General features: G+C 44.7%; 1 protein-coding gene across 1 annotated transcript; it reads left to right on the top strand.

Moving 5' to 3' along the window:
- The first annotated feature begins 261 nt into the window (after window positions 1-261).
- On the top strand, window positions 262-4,111 carry LOC120671639. The gene is made up of 4 exons (XM_039952031.1): window positions 262-407; window positions 1,261-1,393; window positions 1,478-1,592; window positions 2,662-4,111. The coding sequence occupies exons 3-4, from the start codon at window positions 1,533-1,535 to the stop codon at window positions 3,904-3,906; spliced, it is 1,305 nt and encodes a 434-aa protein (XP_039807965.1). The 5' UTR covers window positions 262-407; window positions 1,261-1,393; window positions 1,478-1,532; the 3' UTR covers window positions 3,907-4,111.
- The last annotated feature ends 17,044 nt before the right edge of the window (window positions 4,112-21,155 follow it).

Genomic DNA, 21,155 nt, shown 5'->3' on the forward strand with positions numbered 1-21,155 from the left:
CATACCGGCCAACTATGATGTTATTAAAGGAAATGTGATGATCCTCCTACTTTGAACTTAAACACAAAGCATTCTAAACTTATCATAGTAACCTCAAACATCAGCTCCACAAAAAACACACGGTATGGTTGAGCTATTAGCACCAAGGGGGAAAATAGGGCATTTCGTTAAAGTTAAAGGGCCTAACTGCAATTTGGTTGGCCGGGCCGCTCTATAAGAGTCTCCTAAAACTCGAGCTTCTCTTCTTCACGCCTGGTCACAACAACCTCCCAACAAATAGAGTAATCATCTACCATATTCACCTTCGTCCTCATCAACCCTCAGGCGAGCAATCTGCGGTCCGCTGGTTCCGCATGAGCACAGAGATGCCGACCTCATCATAGGTCGCAAGAAAGCAGCTCATCAAGGTGAAGGACAGTGTCATTCTTTCATGCGTGTTATGCTCCCATACACAACTCCCGGCCCATGTCTTTCCGATTTTTCCATGAGCTCGATCAGCGACGCAGGCAACCATGTTGTCACCCCCCCCCCCCCCCCCCCCCCGGCAAGAAGGCCGCAGCAACCACCTTCCCCATCGAAGCTGTTGCATAGTCAGCTGCCGACCCCCCGGTCGCCTTTGGCGCTCCGCAGACCGCAGCAGGCTAGGGGATCGGAGCGGACCAACCAAACCCTCTCTGAATCAGGCAGGCAGACAGGAAACACTAGCCAGCATTTTAGTTTTCTTGGTTCTACTTTCCTGGGCAGGAATCAGTAGCCATTTTATTAGTTTTCTTGGTTCTACTATTTTTGCTGGTAGGTCGAGGCATCGATGCGCCGGCCTGCTTTGTGTGTGTGCGCGCGCCAATGATAGAAATCAGACATTATTCCGGGCCTTGGTATGATGGAGCAGATGCAGACATCTTTGCAAGACCATACCGGTATGCGTGCGTAGGAAGTACCTACTACCTATACTTCCCTTTTGGTAGCGTGAGTTGTTGGTGCTAGATCTTAGCAAGATCAGAAGCATGCAAGCAGTTTGGTGCGCAGCCTGACTGATGCTACCTTGCCTGATCGAGTAGTCGCCCTGGATTCCTATTGTGTTCTTCTAGATTGCCAGTTTTCAACAGCAGCGACGACGACAACGCCGACAATGCTATTTTAGTACTGGATTATTTACCTAACTGATCATTCTCAATAAACCCCACAAATTAATTTCAGGTCAGGCAAAAAAAAACCAGGGAGCCACTAGCCCATTTCGCTGATCTATTGTACACTTTGCAGAGGACGGACCGTCGTCTGGCACGAAGGTCGTCGATCAAGCGTCAGACGGCGACTTGCACAGGAAAACACCAAGACGCAGAGCGCGCACGGCGGCGGTCCAACCCGACACGGTTCAAGACGGCGTGCACACGCGGTGGCGCAACTCGTTCCACTGTGTCATGTCCTTTCTTGTTTCTTCTCATCACGACTCCTATATTATTCTTCTATGTGTGTGCAGCCCGTACCGTGGCACCTAGCTATACCACAACACACCCCGGCGACGAAGCTAGACGATGACCGGTTCTCCTCAGAGGACGCCACGGCGGCGGCCGGCTCCGGCGACGCTGTCTCAGGTACGTACGCCAGCCAGGTTTCTGTCCCGCGACAGCTAGGTGCGTGCGCCGGCCGATTTGGTTCGCGTGAGTGCGTGACCGACAGAAAAGGCAATCAAAGGGGTGGTCGTCGCAGACTGAACGAACGTATGAGTATGCACGATTGATTGTACGGGCGAGATCCGTTAAAGATCAGCTGGTGAATGGGTGATTTTGGATGTGCAACGACTGCTCCGTGTCACTTTGTGGACGACTGACCAGGAAGCCAGCGAGGCAGTCAGCAGCAACCTGTCGGCTCAGTCAGAGTGGGACGCTGCATACAGGTTGCAGCCAGGAGTGAGGACTGTCAGGATCACGGAATGTGTGGTGGTGGTCATGGGAATGTTGGTTGGTTAGTTACCATGGTCAGCATTCAGCAAGATCAGATAGATCGCGTGCAGTTAATCAACTGCTACCAACTTATGAACAACGGCACACGTCTTGCTCAACTTCTCAATCGACGCAAAATGTTCACAAATCACGTGGCACGTAACACGCACCTTGACCCTCGATGAAATTAAATCTCTCAGAACTCTGGGCACATATACAAGTAAAACGAGTGCTCCAAAAAAAGTAGTCATTCCTGATAAACAAGAGCAATTTAACTCTTGTATGGTAAGAAAGTAATTATTTGCCAAGCTAGGTTACTTTCAGTGACTCATGAGGTCCCGCGTGCCAATTAGGGTGGGCAACTGCTAGAGCCGTAAATAGTAGGAAAGGTTGAATGCTTAAGAAATTATTTAATTTATTATTCATATATATGTATATATATTAACTAGAAATGTAAAAATGACACCGTGAGATTTTGCCAGACATAAAAGATTACAATTCGTGCAAAGTCTAAGCTTTCGTGAGTTGATCCTACTGTTATAACAAATGTAGAAGGTCATATATATTCTTTTAAAACCACAAAAGAAATGTAAAATTTCACAACTTTGGCTACAAATTCTCCCTTTTTTTGCCATTCAATGGTAGATGCACTAACTGACGCGTCCATTGCGCAGGTTGAGCAACGCGTTTGGACTAAAGCAGCTGGTATCCTGCATTTCAGGCAGAGGCGGGCTCTAGGACTGCAGCGGCAAGCGATAGGGAGAGCGAGGAGCAATACCAAAAAGCCAAGGACAAGGAGAGCCTCGAGCTGGGCGCGGCCACCGCCGTCTTCGCCCTGGCTGTGCTGCTGGGCTGGCTCTGCCTCCCCCCGGAGGCTAAGCACCCAGGGAACGTGCGCTTCACCGTCTCGCTGCTGCTGTCCTTCGCCACCTTCCTCAGCGGCAACGCCCTCATGCTGCTCAGCCTCAACTTGCTCGGCCTCCGCGAGGACCTTGTCTCCGGCACTCAGCGCGCCGCCTCCAGGTGCTTGCGCATCGCCTGCGCCGGGCTCCCGGTGCTGACTCTGCTCAGCGTCATGGCGCTCCTGCCCGGCAGGGTCTACCGGTGCATCGGCCTCGCCGCGGTCGTGGCGGTCCTGCTGCCGGCCGCCGGGGCGCACTGGTACCTGAGGCGCCGTGCTGGCGGTGGCGGTGCGGAAGAGGCGTACGCGGAGGACAGGGAGGAGCTGGACGCCGCGTCGAAGATCACCTCCTCCATCATCAACTCTGCGTTTGGCGGCCTCATCGGCGTGCTCTTCAGCGCGTCCAAGGCGTCCGGCGCGGTCAGCAGGGCCGCCTACGCCTCCATCTTCCTCATGTTCGCCACCTCCATCGCGGGCATGTTCGTGATGACGGTGTCGAAGATGGTGCCGGAGATCACCAACCTGCGATTCCGGCGGTTCCTCGTCGCGGCGATCAAGCTTGCCAACGGCGTCCTGCTTTGCCTGCTGGCCTCCGCCGCCTTCACCGCGGCCTTCGTGGTCCTGGGGTACCGCATTGTTGCGGCGCTCGCGCCGTTAGGTGTCACAGCTGTTCTCTGCCTGCTGCTCCAGTACTGTGTCGCCAGCCATGGTCGGCGCGGCAGGGACAACAACCTGCGGGAGCAGGAGAACGAGGAGGCCCGGCTCAAGGCGATGGAGGACCTCGCGAACAAGGTGACGACGGCGACGCTGGGAGCCATCATGAGCGTGTTTGGGGGCGCTCTCGGCCAGAAGGGCGATCACAATAAGGCAGTGGCTATGGACACGTTCATGGTTGTGCTGACATCGGCGTTCGTGTCCGGCTTGGGGTTCTTGCTGCTCGCCGCCGCGCCGATACCGGCCAGAGCGTGTCTTGCGCCAGCCGCCAGGGTGCTGGTCTGGTCGTCCATGGCACTGTTCGCTGCCACGGCCGTGTCTGCTTACGGGGCAGAGGTTTGGAGGTCGTGAACCAATATTTTCAATCGTATTATGGAACCTAATCGTAAGACCACTGATAAAACGATTAGTCATGATTAGTCGTCGATTAGCTCGATTAGTCGAGTCTAGTCGGTCCTAGTCGTAGTCTAGTCGTCTTGTATATTCCAGGATCAATACTATATATATCGGACCCATATAAAATATAGTATGTTATTTAACCAAATATCAAGATAATGTTGATGGTCACATACTTAGATGGTCATTAACTTTGTAATTTGTGAGTTTTAATTTGTGAATTAGACTAAAAAAGCACTAGACTAGAGATAAAACAACAGCAAGATAGAGGAGATACACTGACCGTCAGGAAAATATTGCTGCGGAATCCAAACTCCAAAGTATCCAAACACAAAAAAAATCAGGTTTGCAAGTTGTTGCTTGCAGGGATGGCCGGCGGCTTGCAGCACAGCAACTGGAAATAATGCTGAGACTTATATAACTAAATCTAAATCTAATCGGCCACCAAATTGTCCAAAAATTACCAGGCCCAAAGTTGCTGCACATTAAAACTAGTCGTCCACACGCTAATTGGATGACTAATCACGGTTAGTCGATGATTAGTCAGATGACTAGTTCTAATCGAGACAATCGAGTCGGTAGTCCTTATCGGTAGTTGAGAACCGATAAGAATTATTAGTCGCGACTAATTACGATTAGTCGGACGACTTAAAAACCACGGCCAGCAGGCAACCCACAGCGTGCGTGTCCCCTCCCAGTCCCACTACCAGGCCGGCCGGCGTAATTGTGTCGCCTCGCCGTAGTAACTGTCCACTTTCGCTGGTTGGTCAGTTGGGCGAGATTGTTTAATTCTTTTTTGTTTGCAACCATGCTTGGAAATTTATTTGCATTGGGTTGACTTTCGCCTTCCGGTGAATAGGTGTAGACATTCTTTCACCTAGCTAAAAGTGAAACTAACATTCTTGTGTTGCGTTGTTACTTTCCCTGCCATTTGCAAAAGCTGGCCTTATTAGTGTCACGATCCAGAAGTGAGTAGGCCCATTCTGGAACAGATGTTGTCTACACCTACCCCCCAGTCCCCCACCCACCCACACACACAAAAAAAAAAGAACAGCTGTTGTCGTGCTGGCGTTGGATTGGTTGTGCTGCGGATGATCTATAAATCCCAGCAGCCCTGTGATTCGAGTCAAGTAATAAGAATCGTATGAACATTTTCCTGTTCTTCCTCCAAACTCTGCATCCTTCTATCCCCTTCACCCCAAATTTCCTAGCTATTCTGGTTGTCAAGTTCATAACAATTTATTAGTTCCGATGTGCAGACGCGCGAGCATGTTTGCCGGGTGTACGTCTTCATTTTCAGTGTGCCTCTGGATATTTTGAGTGTATTTAGGAGACAATGTCTATGTTGTAGCTCAACAGGCCACGTAAGTTTATTATCTCTCATACCCGTGTCAAACCGACGACCGTCTCGAGGGTTGAGATGTTGTGTATAAAGTATCACTATATGGTAAACTACCTGTCCCAAATAATAAAGATTACAACATAGACCCAAACATATATGCCGAAGAGTTCTTTCAAGAACATGGACTAGAAGAGAGTTTTGAAATAGATTTAACCAAAGCGATTGGAATGGAAGTAGACAATGAAAAAGTTGTTCACGAGGAGGCCGGGGATGAGGTTCATAATTTGAAGGAACTAGAATTACTTGAGCGATTACGTTTAGGCAATGACAGTGATGATGACAATGTTCCTCCTTTGAAGAATGGCGTTGATTATATCGACACATGTGATAGCGATGATGAGAAATATGATCCAGCTAATCCCAATCATAATGAGCATTTCTAATATATGTAAGTTCCATACTAATTAATATACTAGCTGTAATACTATATTATTTTCTAACTATATTTTGTTCATTTTACTAGTTGTACTAACTTATTTACTAGTTGTACTAATTAATTTGTAATACATGTATTGATTGGTTTACTCCTTTTTAATTGCAGGCGATTGAACAAAGATAGTGGGACGCGGCGGAGGTATCATGAGGTCGCTCATAGATGTGTTCGGCAGAGTTAGTGGGATTGGTGAGTCCTCCCGGACGACTCGAGGGAGAGGCAAGGGAAAAGGGAAGGGTGCAGCAAGTTCATCGGCGCCTGCAGCAACTAAGGACTCTGGCATGGCTCGAGGGAGGAGGGGGACTCGCAGGAGGTCACCCTCATCTGTAGTTTCTGCGTCGTCGTCTAAGGAGGAGGAGGAGGAGGAGGACACGGTACCTGAGGCGCATGCCTCAGGAGAGGAGGAGCAGAAGGAGCAGGACAAGGAGGAGGAGGTGGTGGCGGAGGCAGGCGCCATACCTCGTGTCTGGTTGCGAGGCCCCTCGAGTCTCCCGGAGCGACCGATACCTTTTGAGAGACGGTCGATTATACGACCCGACGGGAAAAGGTGAGAAAATTTAGATGTTATCATTACTTTTTCTTTTGATATGTTCAAAATCACAATTGAAACTAATAGTTTGTGTTAAGCGCTTGGGCATGAACTTTGTGATCATCGCTCCAGGTGTTCACAAACACTTGCCCAATGGCATCCTGGGGCTGCTCTGCAAGCTACACTTCCCTAGCGTGATGCAGATTGGCGGTCGACTTCAGCCGGCGTCGTCGTGGGAGCACTACGTCACCTCCACCGATGCACCTGATCGGGAAGGCAGGATATTTCCGAACAGGGCAGGGCACAGCGGGTGTTGAACGAACTGTGGGTAAGTCTTTCTCGCACTATATTTCTCAATATATCACATTCATCGGACATTCTTGAAGATATGACATCGCATCTATATGCAGGATTTCTACAGATGCGAGAAGGGAATGCTGCCCAGAGCGCTCGAGGTGGCTAACACAACCTGTTATAAGCTGGTGGCGGATATGCATTACGAGGCGCGCATCCAGGCCATCGTGACATACTGCGCTCACTTTGAAGGAAGGAAGGTCAAGAAAGAGGTTGCGAGAAACATGAGGCTGACCCAGGAATAATTCCTATAGGTAAATATAGAACATTATTAATACTTACTTTTTATTAGATGAAGTACGCTCCAATTGATTTTCTTATATGTTATGTACTTGATAACGTGTAGGTGCCGTCGTGGTGGTTAGCCGGGGATACTCAGTGCTAGGAAATAATGGTGGATAAGTGGTGCGCGGAGGGTTGAATGGAGATCCACAATGTTTGCCGGTAGCGGCGCTTGATGATGCTAGGTGCACCACACCATCAAGGCAACCATCACCTCAACGAGTACACAGATAGATGGGTACGTGAATTTATTTCTTTATTCTAACGCTCAATTCTATATAATTTCCAATCATATTGCTTCTTTTTTGGAGTCGGCGGCACATGGTGGCTAGTCTTGCTCCCAGCTCTAGGCATGGGCTTTGGCCCACAAGAGGAAGGCGACATCCCATGTCACCTACAACCCGGAGGACCTGCCCAAGGCGTACAACAATGCGAGCATCCACAACCATCTCAGTGAGTACACCTCGATGGCACGGGAGGTCCATGGGCCGGATTATGATCTGAGATTGCAGCCCCTTGTTGGAGAAATCATCATGAGGGTGGAAGGAGGCAAGAAGCATGGCTGGTACTGGATTGGCGACAGAACACTCGACACGGCCAGTACTGCAACTATCTCGCAGATTCGAGCTAGGAGCACCAGCGCAAGCCCAGCCATACGCCCATGGCCAGACGCTGCATAGACCCAGATGGAGGCACTACAGGTTATTTCTATTTTATCCATCATTCATTGATTTTTTTACATATGTTTGATTTGTATTGTAACCCTGAGATCAAATATTGTAGGCCCGGATGGAAGCAGACTTTAAAGCACGGCAGCAGTTGATGGAGGCAAGGTGGAAGGCCGAGCGGGAGAGGATGGAGCAAGAGTTTCAGGAGAGGCAGGAGGCCGAACGCAAGAGACTGGAGCAGGCTCTTTAGTATATGCACACTCTGGGTACGGCGATGGGTCTTTCGCCACCAGCATTCACTGCAAATAGGCTGACTTTGCCGTGTACAATAGCCATAGCACACGGCAAATAGGTGCTCTTTGCCGTGTGCCTGGTCAGTAGCACACGACAAATAAAGAATGCTTCTTTGCCGTGTGCCGCGCCGTCAGGGCACACGGCAAAAGGGTCGTCGTCGTTGAGTGGTCGTCACCGTCACTTTTTTTGCCGTGGGCAACCATAGCACACGGCAAAGTCTTTGCCGTGTGCCCGATAAAAGACCCACGGCAAAGATGGCTTTGCCAGCCGATGTTTGCCGTGAGCTCTTTATCGTGTGTGACACACGGTAAAGCTTTTGCCGTGTGCATAAGAGGCTTTGCCGTGTGCCTCTGGCACACGACAAATTAGCTGAATCCAGTAGTGACACATGTATGTATTTTCATGTACAGAAAAAGGATAGAAGGATAGCAAACATCCAAAAGGATCTACAAGGGCATAGAACCGACTGATCTGCTCAATCAAAGTTCCCACGTTGTACACGTTATATAAACATTATATAAGCTTGTAAGATATTTCAATCTGCCACGAATTTGGTCAGAAATTTGACAAAAAGAATCTGAATTTTGCAAGATTTTGCGAATCCCAATTATTTTAATTTGTAGGAGACAAAAAAAGAAAAACGAAATTCAAAGCCCTGGTATACATACACTCCACATTTTCACCCTCTTGCTCTCTCCTCTTACTTCTCCGATGCGACGTAGTGCTACAATAATGTCAACAACCAACCTGTGCACCGAAGTAGATACCTCCCCTACATCTGAGAGAGATGGGGCAAAAGGCAAACTGATAGATACTTATTTGTTTTTTTTTCCTCAAGCCCCAATCGTTTTTCGAAAGATTGACATGTACAGGATCCATGACGATTCTTCCTAGGTATAATTGTAAGGAACATGGCCTCATTTAGGCTATTGTTTATGATTTTGATCATTGTGCAACAACATGATCACGAGACTAATAAATTTATCAAATAAATGATCTTAGGTTCCAAGAATGAAGTATTTTAAGCCCTTGGGAAGCAAAAAACGAACAAAGAACTCAAACAAACATGGAATTGCATGAGTTCTACATGAAATAATAAAGCCGGGATAATGAGATGAATGAATTGGAATGTCCCATGCATATTTATATTTTTAGTGATCAAATGAGTTATATTTCTGCAGAATCTTGTATAACATTTCACAAGCTTTCCATAGAGTCCAAGATCATCAAAATTGAAGTTCCGAGTAAAAAATTATGATCAAAACACAAAGGAAAAGAGAAAAGAGGTGACTGGATCAACCGATGCAGTGTTGGTATTTCACCATTTAACCGGTACTCAAAATGTGATATAATGAGATGGACTTCTACAGAATCTTGTAGAGAATTTTGCAATCTTTCCATAGAGTCCAATATCATCAAAATTGGAGTTCCGAGTAAAAAGTTATGATCAAAGGATGAAGAAGCTATCCGTGTGAGAGACCGGTTGAACCGACACATTTAACTCGAACAAAAAATGTGATCTAATGTGATGGACTTCTGGATAATCTTGTAGATCATCTTACAAGCTTTCCATAGAGTACAAGATCATCAAAATCGGAGCTCGGAGTAGAGAGTTATGACCAAAACACGAAGCATCATGAAGCTGATTCATGTGAGTGACTGGTTAAACCGACGCCATACACAAGAGGCGTCGGTGCATCATCCAGAGAGCATGTCAAGCTGCTCCAATCAACCGTTTAAACCGATGCTATGGAAAAACAGCGCGTCAGTGCATTTCAAGATTGCAACTACGCTCAAAACAAAATGTTGTTAGGGTCCAACGGGCTAGTATGGGTTTAGAGTGACCAGTTAAACCGACGGTGGTGATCGTTTTAACCAGTACTTTGCGCAGAAAAGGCCCCTACGGCTAGTAACAGCTATATGGCGCCCTCTATCCTATAGAAGGGCCTCACCTTGGGTCTTTTGTGCTTGTTGGAGTGGAGAGAAGTCCCATACACATTGAAGAATATCTCCAAGCTTTCCAAGAGCTTAGTGATCACATCTTTAGTCCTTAGCACACCTTTGAGAGTGTTAGTGATAGGTTAGCTCATGAGAGAGTGCAAGAGAGAAAGGTGTTTGAGCCTTGTGAGCTGGTTCTTAAGTGAACCAAGTTGAATCTCAAGAGGCCGGAGCCTTGGAGTCATGAAGATTCACCGGCTATGTCTTCGACCCTTAGGCTTGGCGTGGAGTGGCATCAATAGGTTTGTGCAGGAGACATGGAGACCCCTTTCCTTTATGGAGAAGCTACTTAGTGGAAAACAGGATTAAGATGACCGGAAACTTGGTGTGAGCCTTGGTGGGCTAGCCTTTGTGGCAAGTCAAGGTGTCCCTGGAAGAGATTTGATTGACGGGAAGCAATACTCTTAGTGAGTGTTTCAACAACATGGACTAGGGGTGGCTTAGTGCGTACCGATACCACGAGATAAATCTTCATGTCGAGAGTTTGGTTCCTCTCATCCCCTCTTTACGTTTCTGCATTTCATATTTGCAACTTGAGTGCCTTTACATCCTTAGTGTAGTATCTTGCTAGAATTGGCTATTGGTTGCAAAACTCTTTTGGGATGCAGATTTCATATTATTAGAACCATAGTTGCACATCTAGATAACATGCAATAGTTTAATTTTATGTGCGAACTAGTTGGAGCCTTATGTTAAGGTTTTAGATTGCCTAATTTACCCCCCCCCCCTCTTAGGCTATGAGCACCCGATTTCTTTCAATAATGTAAGAAATATGGCCTTATTAGACCATTGTTGTGTTTTTGGTGATTGTGTGAGAACATAGTTAATGAGACTAAGGAGTTTATGAGCTCAAGTTCGTAGAAATTATAGGTCTCATGGATGAAGTACAATTCATAGACAAGACAATTCAAATCATAGTCAAGACACCCAAGTCATAGTAAAAAAACAAAGAGAATATTTTTTGGGGTGTTCAAATGACAGTTGAGATGAATTGGACAAATGATACTAGGAATCATCTGACTGGATAAACAGACTCCATCAAAATTCAACGGGTCATGCAATGAAAAATTGCAACCACGATCAAGTGCAGAAAAATCAGCAGTACCGGATCAGCTGACACTATGCATAGAGGCATCGACGCATTGGTGCTTTGAATACTCAGTGAGCATATTTGCTCCAAAAGGTTTTAGGCAAAACATGCATCAGCACTGGATTAACCGCCAGTACTAGCAGAGGCGTCGATGCAATCGCAATTGTAAGGAAAATGGTCCTAAGCCATTGTTTGTGATTTTGGTGATTAAATAACAACATAACCATTGGGGCAATGTTTTGTCAAGTTATACCTTTGAAGGTGTTTGTTAGGTTCCAAGGGTGTAATGGAAGCCATTCAAATAATCAAGTATGACATGATTCGCGAAGGAATGAAGTGAAAAAAAGCACAAAACCTAACCGATGCATTAGACCGACTCGTTTCAGCGAGGGGCAAAAGAAGGACCGAATCAATCCATGATCTAGGGCAGTAGGAGTTGAAGGTTCTGGATTCAATCGGTCAAGTTCAACAAGGGTTGATCAAATTAGTCCGTGGTCCTGGAAGGAAGAAGAACGGCTCAGGAACGACCGATTAATTCGGTCATGTCCATATCAGCCCGTGAGGCTTGAGGGGCCCGGGAGTCAGCCAGCCAACGGCTACCTTTACAGCAATGAGAGATGACCGATTTAATCTGTCCATTGACCAATTCATCCTGTGAATTGACTGATTTAGTCTGTCAAATCCGAACGGAGTTTTGAGTTTTGACTCATCTCAGACATGCAATCTCTTTTTTCCGAGTATTATTATTTGGACTCTCGTGCCCCAAACTATCTTCAATAAATTCTTCGGGAATTTTCGAATCCTTAGGATATATTTTGCATTGTTTAAAATATTTATCTAGACTTTTCTAGATTTGTTTTAAGCTTGAAAATATATTCTAGAAAACGAATCTTGTTTCTTTTCTTCCTAGACTGGATTCAACTCATCTTGCCCATTCGAGTTCTTCATTCTCTAATCTTTCTTCCCGATCAAGTTACGCTCGAGACGGTGCCATGTGGCTTGTTTCCAGTATATTTTTCTCCGATGATGTTCTATCACCATCAACTCCTGAGACCAGCACCGTTGCTCCAAACCCAAGACCCAACTCAATCTGCCTCAGCCGCTGAGCCCCTTTCTCTCCGCGAATCAAATTCCATCCAGAGAGCATGTCAAGATGCTCCAATCGACCGGTTAAACCGACGCTATGGAAAAACAACGCGTCGGTGCATTTCAAGATTGCAACTACGCTCAAAACAAAAGGATGTTAGGGTCCGACGGCTAGTATGGGTTTAGGGTGACTGGTTAAACCGATGGTGGTGACCATTTTAATTGTTACTTTGCACAGAAAAGGCCGCAATGGTTAGTAATGGCTATATGGCGCCCTCTATCCTATATAAGGGCCTCACCCCGGGTCTTTTGTGCTTGCTGGAGTGGAGAGAAGTCCCATACACATTGAAGAACACCTCCAAACCTTCCAAGAGCTTATTGATCATATTTTTAGTCCTTAGCATACCTTGAGAGTGTTAGTACTAGGTTAGTTCATGAGAGAGTGCAAGAGAGCAAGGTGTTTGAGCTTTGTGAGTTGGTTCTTAAGTGAACCAAGTTGTATCTCAAGAGGCCAGAGCCTTGGAGTCATGAAGACTCACCGGCTATGTATTCAACCCTTGGGCTTGGCGTGGAGTGGCGTCGACGGCTTTGTGCAGGAGATGTGGAGACCCTTTCCTTTATGGAGAAGCTACTTAGTGGAAAGCGGGATCAAGGTGACCGGGAACTTGGCGTGAGCCTTGGTGGCCTAGCCTTTGTGGCAAGTCAAGGTGTCCCCGGAAGAGACTTGATTGCCGGAAAGTAAACTCTTAGTGAGTGCTTCAACAACATGGACTAGTAGTGGCTTAGTGCCTACTGGTACCACGGGATAAATCGTCATATCGAGAGTTTGATTTCTCTCATCCCCTATTTATGTTTCCATATTTCATACTTGCAACTTGAGTGTCTTTACATTCTTAGTGTAGTATCTTGCTATGATTGACTATAGGTTGCACATCTAAATAGCATGCAATAGTTTAATTTTATGTGCAAACTAGTTGGAGTCTTGGGTTAAGGTTTTAGATTATCTAATTCACCCTCTCCCCCTCTTAGGCTACGAGCACCCAATTCTTTTCAATTGGTATCATAGCTGGGACTCACATCTTTCACAAAGAAAGACAATTCCATTGACAATTTGTGTATATCAGCTCATAGTATCGGTTAGGCTTCACCGCCTAGTGAGTTGACTCTTTGGGGAAGGGATGAATCCTTTTGACAAGTTCTCCACGGTTCGATGGCACAGGCTTCCAATGTTGGAAGATTTTAATGCAAGCCCATCTTCAAGCAACAGGCCTAAATGTTTAGAGGGTAGTAAGTGAAGGAGTGAAAAACAATGGTCAACAAGAGAAACAATATTGTCTTCTCTTAGTGACAATGTGTTCAATCATGTGTTTGCAAGTGAAAATGCTAAGGAGCTATGGAAGACTATCAATGAGAACCATGAGAGCACAAAGGATGTTGCTAATGAAAGATACCATGTTCTCATTGATAATGTAACACCCCTGGTGTTAATTTTGTGCCTTAGTGACCAATCATCGCTTAAGCATGGTCATTAGTGTTAAGTCTGCTTGTTTAGTTACATTTCATGTTTGTTGAGCTCTAATTCCTATTTTTCTGTCAAATCTAAAGGTCAAATCACTTTTTGTCCAACATCAAAGTTGTAGCTCTTTTCTCAATCTAAAACTTTTGTTTTGGCCGAAATTCAAGTTCCAATGCGAAATTTTGAGTTTTTGCCGGTCAAAAATCAAGCCAAATTCATTTGAATCTCTCCCCTGTTTCACCTGCTCCCGGCTCCCGTACATGCGCCCATGCCGGCGACGGCATAGTCCGGCCACCTGGCTGCCGCTTGCTGGGCATCTCCCTGTGTGGCCAAGCCGGTCTTATCCTCCCTGAGCCCCCACCTATGCGCCATAACATATCCGAGTCCCCGGCGCTCCATTCCCCTTTCTTCCTCCTCAAGTGAGAAGGAGCAAACCGCCGCCCCTTCGTCAATTCCGACTAGCTCGACCCGCCGTTTGTCGATTCCTTCCACGGGCGTAACCACAACTCCCTCCCGCACCTTTGCCATGCATCCTTGGGTTCAGCTGCCCCTTCGCAGGCCGGAATTGGTCAATTTTGGGCCAGCCAGAGCAGCCACCGCACCGGGAAGTCTAGCCGCCCATCGATCCCCTTCCTTCGTGTAGAGATATGGGTAGCGAAAAATAAAAATTTCTACCCATAACCAGAAACTACTGCTATTATAGATCATGAGATTACCACTAGACGTGCGGATGTGAAACTTCTGAAGCGCGTTGGTGTTGTTTAGATGGAAGCTAGCAGTGCAGTTGCGAGAACCTCACGTGCGGCTTGTTCTTGTGTAGCAGATGCAACACTTCCAAGGTATCCACACGTACGAGAAGAAGCGTCACGCTCCGGACTGCTAGGTCCGCGAGAGCAACCTAGGGAGCGGCGCACAGGAGGGGCGGCCAGCAAGAGGAGGGGCGGCGACCAGGAAGAGGGCTAGGGTTCACCTTGGGCACCCCCTTTGCTTATATAGCCCCTAGGGGCGCCCTTTGATGGGCTTCCTCTTAGGCGCCCCCTTAATGGGCTTTATATCGAGGCCCATTAGTGCACCTAAGCCCAGTCTAATTTGGATCTCATCCTTATTAGGCTTCAGTCTCTTAAGTGTGTGACCCTATGGGCTCATATGCGAATAGACGTGGCCCGAGTACTCTTACTCGGCCCAATAGTCGACAACGGCCTCTAGCAAGACATGACAACTCCTATGCGCACGCAAAGATCATATTAGACAAACCATCACAATGTCATATACATGTTGTTCCTTTTGCCTCATGATATTTGGTCTAGCTCTAAGCTGACCTCTCTTTCTCGATGCTGTGATTCAGATCCTCGGTTAACACTTAACCCTAGCATGGCCATGCACTTTCTTGATCTGACTCACTCGAGGGGCCCAGAGATATTTCTCTCAGATAGAGAGGGGCAAATCCTATCTCGACTGACCATGTCTCACAACATGCTTCTTGACAAACCTAAAAGCCACCTTTATAACTATCCAGTTACGGAGTAACATTTGATGGCTCCTAAGTAAGTCGGTTCACATCTTAAGTACATGCGACAATCTCAGGTTTAAGGACACAACGTACATATTGTGCAATGAGAAATCACCATCTCTCGTGTTGGGTCAGTCCAGTCTCATCTCCTACATGAGCCCACATTATTAGTTTGACATCTCTATATCCATCACTTGTGAAACATAGTCACAACTAATACATGTGCTAGTCTAATATTTATATGTATCCTTGCATGAACTCCGACTAGGAAAATCTTTAGAATAACCATACAAGTAAAAAGTCTAACAAACAATTTACATAATTGTCAATCAATACAAGTTACCTTTCATGGATATTCAAGGAACATTTTATTAATTATAAATATAAGAAAATGTGATCATCTCTATGATTGCCTCTAGGGCATATTTCCAACACTTTGGCCGTTCCTCGCCCGTTTCGAGCCCATGGTGAGCAACCTGCGCGCCCCCCTCTTACTTCTCCGCCCCTTCCTGGCCTTGTGCGTGTGCAGGCAATGCTGCACTACTGCGACCGCCATGGCCAGCCCGAGCCGCAGGCCGCAGACCGCCTACGGTAGGCCAGCAGCCACACAGGGCTCCCAAACACCGCTCGGCCATGCTCGTGCCTCCTGTGCCAGCCCCATCGCCGAAATCCTTGCCGGTGGCGAGCTCTCGCCGGTCAAAGCGCCACCCCTGCTGTTGTCCCTATGGTAGGTGGGGTCGTTGACCCTGCAGGCCCCACATGGCAGCCACCCCTTGTGCACCCTACCGGGTGCGTGTAGCCAAACCTAGGGTTTTGTTGTTTATCTTCACACTCTTTAGTTTTCAGAAAACGTAACAATCTTTGGAAATTAATATCTTGAGTTAGGAGTGTCCAACATTAGTGAACCAACTTTTGTTAGCCTCATCTTTTTATGCTCTTTATGATAGAACCATGAAATGTGTTGTTTGATAACTTGTTCTATGCAGTTTTAGTTATGCTAGATAAATGCTCTTATGGCTTGTTAAATGCATAAATGGAGATAGGAGCATGCTAAAAGTAGAAAACTAGTTGGGTTAGCTTTGTTTTGACATGTAGTTCTTAGGAAAAATATTAAACCTACTATTTGGTTAACATTTCTGTGATGTATTGATTTAATCATGATTAAGGCTTGTTTAAGCTTGTTTATTTAATATCCGCAGTTCTGGAAGTCCAAAAATTATTAAATGTATGCAGTAGTCTAGTCTTTGCATGTTTAATGCACCATAAAAATTTCATGTCCAGAAGTTATGTGCACTTGTGTAACTCTGTTTTTGTTCGGCTTATCTTGCTAAGGCTAAAATAAATAGTTGTTGTTGTCCATAAATTTGGATAAACTTTTGTTACACCCTTTACCAATAGCTTATCATGCCAGTTAATTTATGTTGCTAAATCATGTCTGCATGTTAAGTTTTTGCTTTTGATTAGCTACTAGTTATAGCTTTTCCTTTTATGTTTGCTGCTAAATAATTCTTTTCCGCATGGTTAAATTCAGCAAATTGTGTTGATCATGTGTAAATTGTGTTAACTCTGTTAGGACCAGAGTGTGCCTTGTTTTATTTACCTTTCTTATCCTTGCTTTCAGCTAAATAAAATCCTTTAGTTTACTCTCTCTACTTTGTGTACCATTCTTGATGTGCTTGCTATCTCTATGGTAGACTTGTATGATGTTTAGTTAACCTTCATTCATATGGATGCTCAAGCCCATGCAATAGTGACCTTATGCTTTTTATTTCTTGTCCTTTTTGATCCATCATCCATGCATTCATATATCAGCACTGTGGCATCTCATTTAGGTATGCTAGATGTACAACGTGTGGATGTGAAGCACGTGATGACGGAACCGAAACCGCAAGATGATGTTTGGTGGACGTATCCTGAAGAGAGAAGGACCAGCTGGAGTAGCCAAAGACCCGGCCCAAGATCGAAAGGGCCCAAGGCCTTGCTAGTTCTAACACTGACTTAATGTTACCACCAGGTAAGCCCCAGAGCATAACCCTTAACTTCAGTATACAATGGTTATTTATTTAATTATTACGCATTAAGTTTTCTAGGTGTTGATTGAAACCTTAGATGCGTGATCTCTAGGTTCCCTCGGTTTATCTACTAGTATGTGTAGATTGTTAGTATTGCCATGCTTAAATAGGATTAGTAGAAGTCGAGTGATTTCATGTCACTCGCGAGATATAGGACCTTGTTACTTATGGCAAAGTTACTTGAGAATGAATCAATGAGGAAAGAAAAATAAAGACTAGGCGGAGATGAGTTTGGTTAAGAATATGAAATGGATAGAAAATAATCCTCTGCTTGTGTCAATTGAGGACCGTACCGTTGTTGGCATTGTTGATCGAGGATTGAACATTACTAATCACATGGCCAGAGTAGGAGGTAGTCGAAACCAGTAAGCTAATTACCTGACTTGCAACGATATTTGAATCATGACCTGCTACTCTTGGAGTGGGATGATGGCGGGTGTTATATGTCGCCTTCGGGTTCACTGGGTGTTCGCCGTGTGGGGCTCTTCACCTGGGTTTTGGCAGGCGTGGTTCAGACATCGGGGCGATGATGGGAACGGTTGACACGTGTGGCCCGGCGTGGCTTGCACGTGTCTCGTGTATTAGGTCCACCTTGCAAGGTTAAATCGGATCGATTTGCCGTGACTCGCAGATATGAGAGCCTTGGTCATTGTGTCACATCATAGTAAAGAATTGGAATGAGAATGGAATGAAATGATATGTTTGTCATGATACTCTTGGAAGATTAATATGATATACCAAGCTTTCTCTAGATGTTGTTGCAAACCTAGCTAGTATTTGTACATTAAACTTGAGCTAAAATATTAAAAGTAAGAATCCACTATTAGTAGCTTTCCAGCAAAATAAACTCCATAGCCAAAAGCCTTGCATACTAGGAGTCGGCTAAGTATATACCATAGTTGGGTAAGTCTTATTGAGTATTAGTATACTCAGGTTTGTTGTTGACCCTATTTTCAGGTAGCTGCTGGTTGGAGCTAACCAGGACTCACATCGGTGGGCTCGATGTGACATTCTCACACCTTCATAGTTATCGTTGTTTTTAAACTGAACTTTTACTTAAAATTCCACTGCATGTTGAACTCTGAGAATTTATTTAAACTTATTTTGTAAAGCTCTGCATTGTAAATTAAAATTGAGAACTTCTATCTGCTTGTAATCATCTGTCTTCGTGCGAGACTTCCAGTGTTTTTTTTATCCTTGATCACCATAATTTATCGCGATTTACCCGACTGACTGCTGGATTACACCATTTTAAGTGTGTAGTAACTTGATTAACTATTAAGATGATAGTTACACACTTAAGCCGGTTTAATTTAGACAGTTTTGTTACAGATAAGCTCAACAGCTTTAACCAACTTGATGAGAATGCTGAATCCATATACTCACGATTGAATATTCTTGGGAATAAGATCATTTCCCTAGGTGTGAAGCAAATTGGAGATACAGAACTCGTTCGCAAGATCCTTCACTCACTATAGAGGCTGGACTATGATTTGGTGACAACTATTATCTATGAGAAAGAGCTTGCCACCTTGACACCAAATCAAGTCATCAATAATGTGATCACCCATGAGCTTCGCAATGATATCAAGCCAAGAGCACCACCTTCTTCACCAACACATAGTGCCCTTTCAAGCAAGAAAACTAAGAAGTTGAAGAAGATTGTGATCAAACAAAGCTCAAGTAAAGAGGAAGAAGAGGAGGCATGCAAAAGCTCCTCAAATGATAAAAAAGAAGAAATGAATCCCAACCTTTTGAATCAAGCCATGAAGATGAACAAGTGCTTGAAGAAAATCAACATGATGGGATATATGGTCTTCCTCAAAGATGGACATCATCAGCAACACATGAAGGTTGAGAGGATCAAGTACAAGAAGAAGCAAGAAAAGAAGGAGAAGAATCCCAAGCATGAATATTTTGCTACATTTGGGGAACGGATAAGCGGGGGTGAGGAATCAAGAACAAGCTCAAGTGTTGAGTCACACGAGAGATTCACCACCCGCACCAACATGGTTTCATCACCATCAAACATATGCCTTATGGCCAGAGGTATGGAAAGCAATGTCAGCGATGATGACTCCGATTCTCCTTCAATTGATGAACTTCTAGACTTAGTTCATGAGCACCAAAAAGTTATTAAAATATTATAAATAAATAAAAAACCTTAACGCTCTCAATGATCTTAATGCTTCTTTTGCTACAAATTATGATGATTTGTTGTCCAAATTCAAATTGATTACCAAGGAGCATGAAGAGCTCAAATTAAAAATTGAGAGCACTAAGAATGAAACTAATGACTTTTTGGAAATGAAGCAATCTATCCCTTGTGCAATCCCAATCTCTAAGGTAGATGCTTCAACTTCTTGCATCGATTTAATTGATATATCTTGCTCTAACCCTTGCAATGAGAAATATAATGAGGATGTTGTTGTAGAATCATGTGATGATATCATTGCTAAGGAGAATGATGAGCTCGAGCAAGAAGTAGAAAGGCTCATGAGGGACTTGGCAAGATTGAAGAGCAAGAACATAGTCCAACCTTCTCAAGATAACTGTGAAGATATGGTGAAAAAGCTTGAGAAGGGATCAACCATGACTTGCCTTAAGTGCCATCAAGAAGGTCACAAGTCCAACAAGTTCCCTCAACCAAAGAACAAGCTTTCGGATGAGAAGAACAAGAAAAAACTCACCATCAAGAGTTCTCTCATCTACACCAAGCCCAACCGGAGTAATAAAAGTAAAAGCACCTCCTACGTGATCATGAAGAAGACTAATGGCAAAGTGATTGCTCACAAGGTTGGGAAGATGGAAAAGAGTTGGAACCACTCCATTTGGGTGCCCAAGAAATTCATCACCAAGATGAAGGGGCCTCAAATGGTGAGGGTTCCAAAGGATACTTGAAGCCCAAGAATGGCTATCAGGGAATTTGGAGGCTTAGCTTACAAAATGATGAGAAGGTTCAAGCTAAAAGAAGCTAAGCTAAGTCACACCTTGGACATTTGTTTCCAAGTCCCCCATAAGATAATGGTAGCTAGATTTCAATTCAAGCATCATGTAGCTCCGTTGATATTGCTAGGATGCTTGCATACATTGCATTTTCTAGTGTTATATATAGTGGGTTGCTTGTGTCTTGCTCTAACCCATGCATGAGCAACCTACATGGTTTGATAAGTGTGTAGAAAGCCACATGTGGTTACCCTTCATGGTACATGGACTTCATGATGCATGTATTTTATTTATGTACCATGAACACAAGCAACTTCCAATTGTTGTCAAAAACAATGTGCATACATTTGCTTGGTGGTTCAAACACTAAATGCACACATTTAGGGGGAGTTCATCCTATGGTTTCTGATTTTGAGACTAACATGTTTTCAAGTTTATCTTTTGTAGTCTCTCAATGGAGTAAACACTCTAAAAGAAGGTTATTCACTTTCAATGTGAATAAACAACTCTATAAGAGTTATTAGATAAATTAGTGTGCTTTCATGCATACTGAGCCATGCTCTATTGAACTTAAATTTCCATATCTAAGTTTATAAGCTATGTGCTCATACATTTGCTCATCTTGATGTACCAAGTGCTCATCACTCAAGATCTTTCAATTGGCTTTACCCAAGTCATTTTCAATTGGTACAATCAAGGCAATTAACTACATCCCCCGGAGGTATGCAAGGTTCTAACTTTTTCATTGGTATCTTTATCAATTCCTTGTCTTTTAGAGCTACCTCCGTGCATGATATGATCTAAGCTTTCTTGTTCAAATGTCTAGTTGTGCACTTGATTTTCACGTTATCATTTCATGCACACACTTTGTGGAAGCTTAGCTCATGTCATGCTAGTTTCATGGTTTTGTGATCCACCTTAGTAATTTTCAATTGATATCATATATTTGGATCATGATTCATGAAATTAACTCTCTAGGCTACTAACTTTTCCCTTTGAGCAATCTTATTTTGCAAGGCCTTTT

The sequence above is a fragment of the Panicum virgatum genome, chromosome 4N (genome assembly GCF_016808335.1).
Source record: "Panicum virgatum strain AP13 chromosome 4N, P.virgatum_v5, whole genome shotgun sequence".
Taxonomy (NCBI): Eukaryota; Viridiplantae; Streptophyta; class Magnoliopsida; order Poales; family Poaceae; genus Panicum; species Panicum virgatum.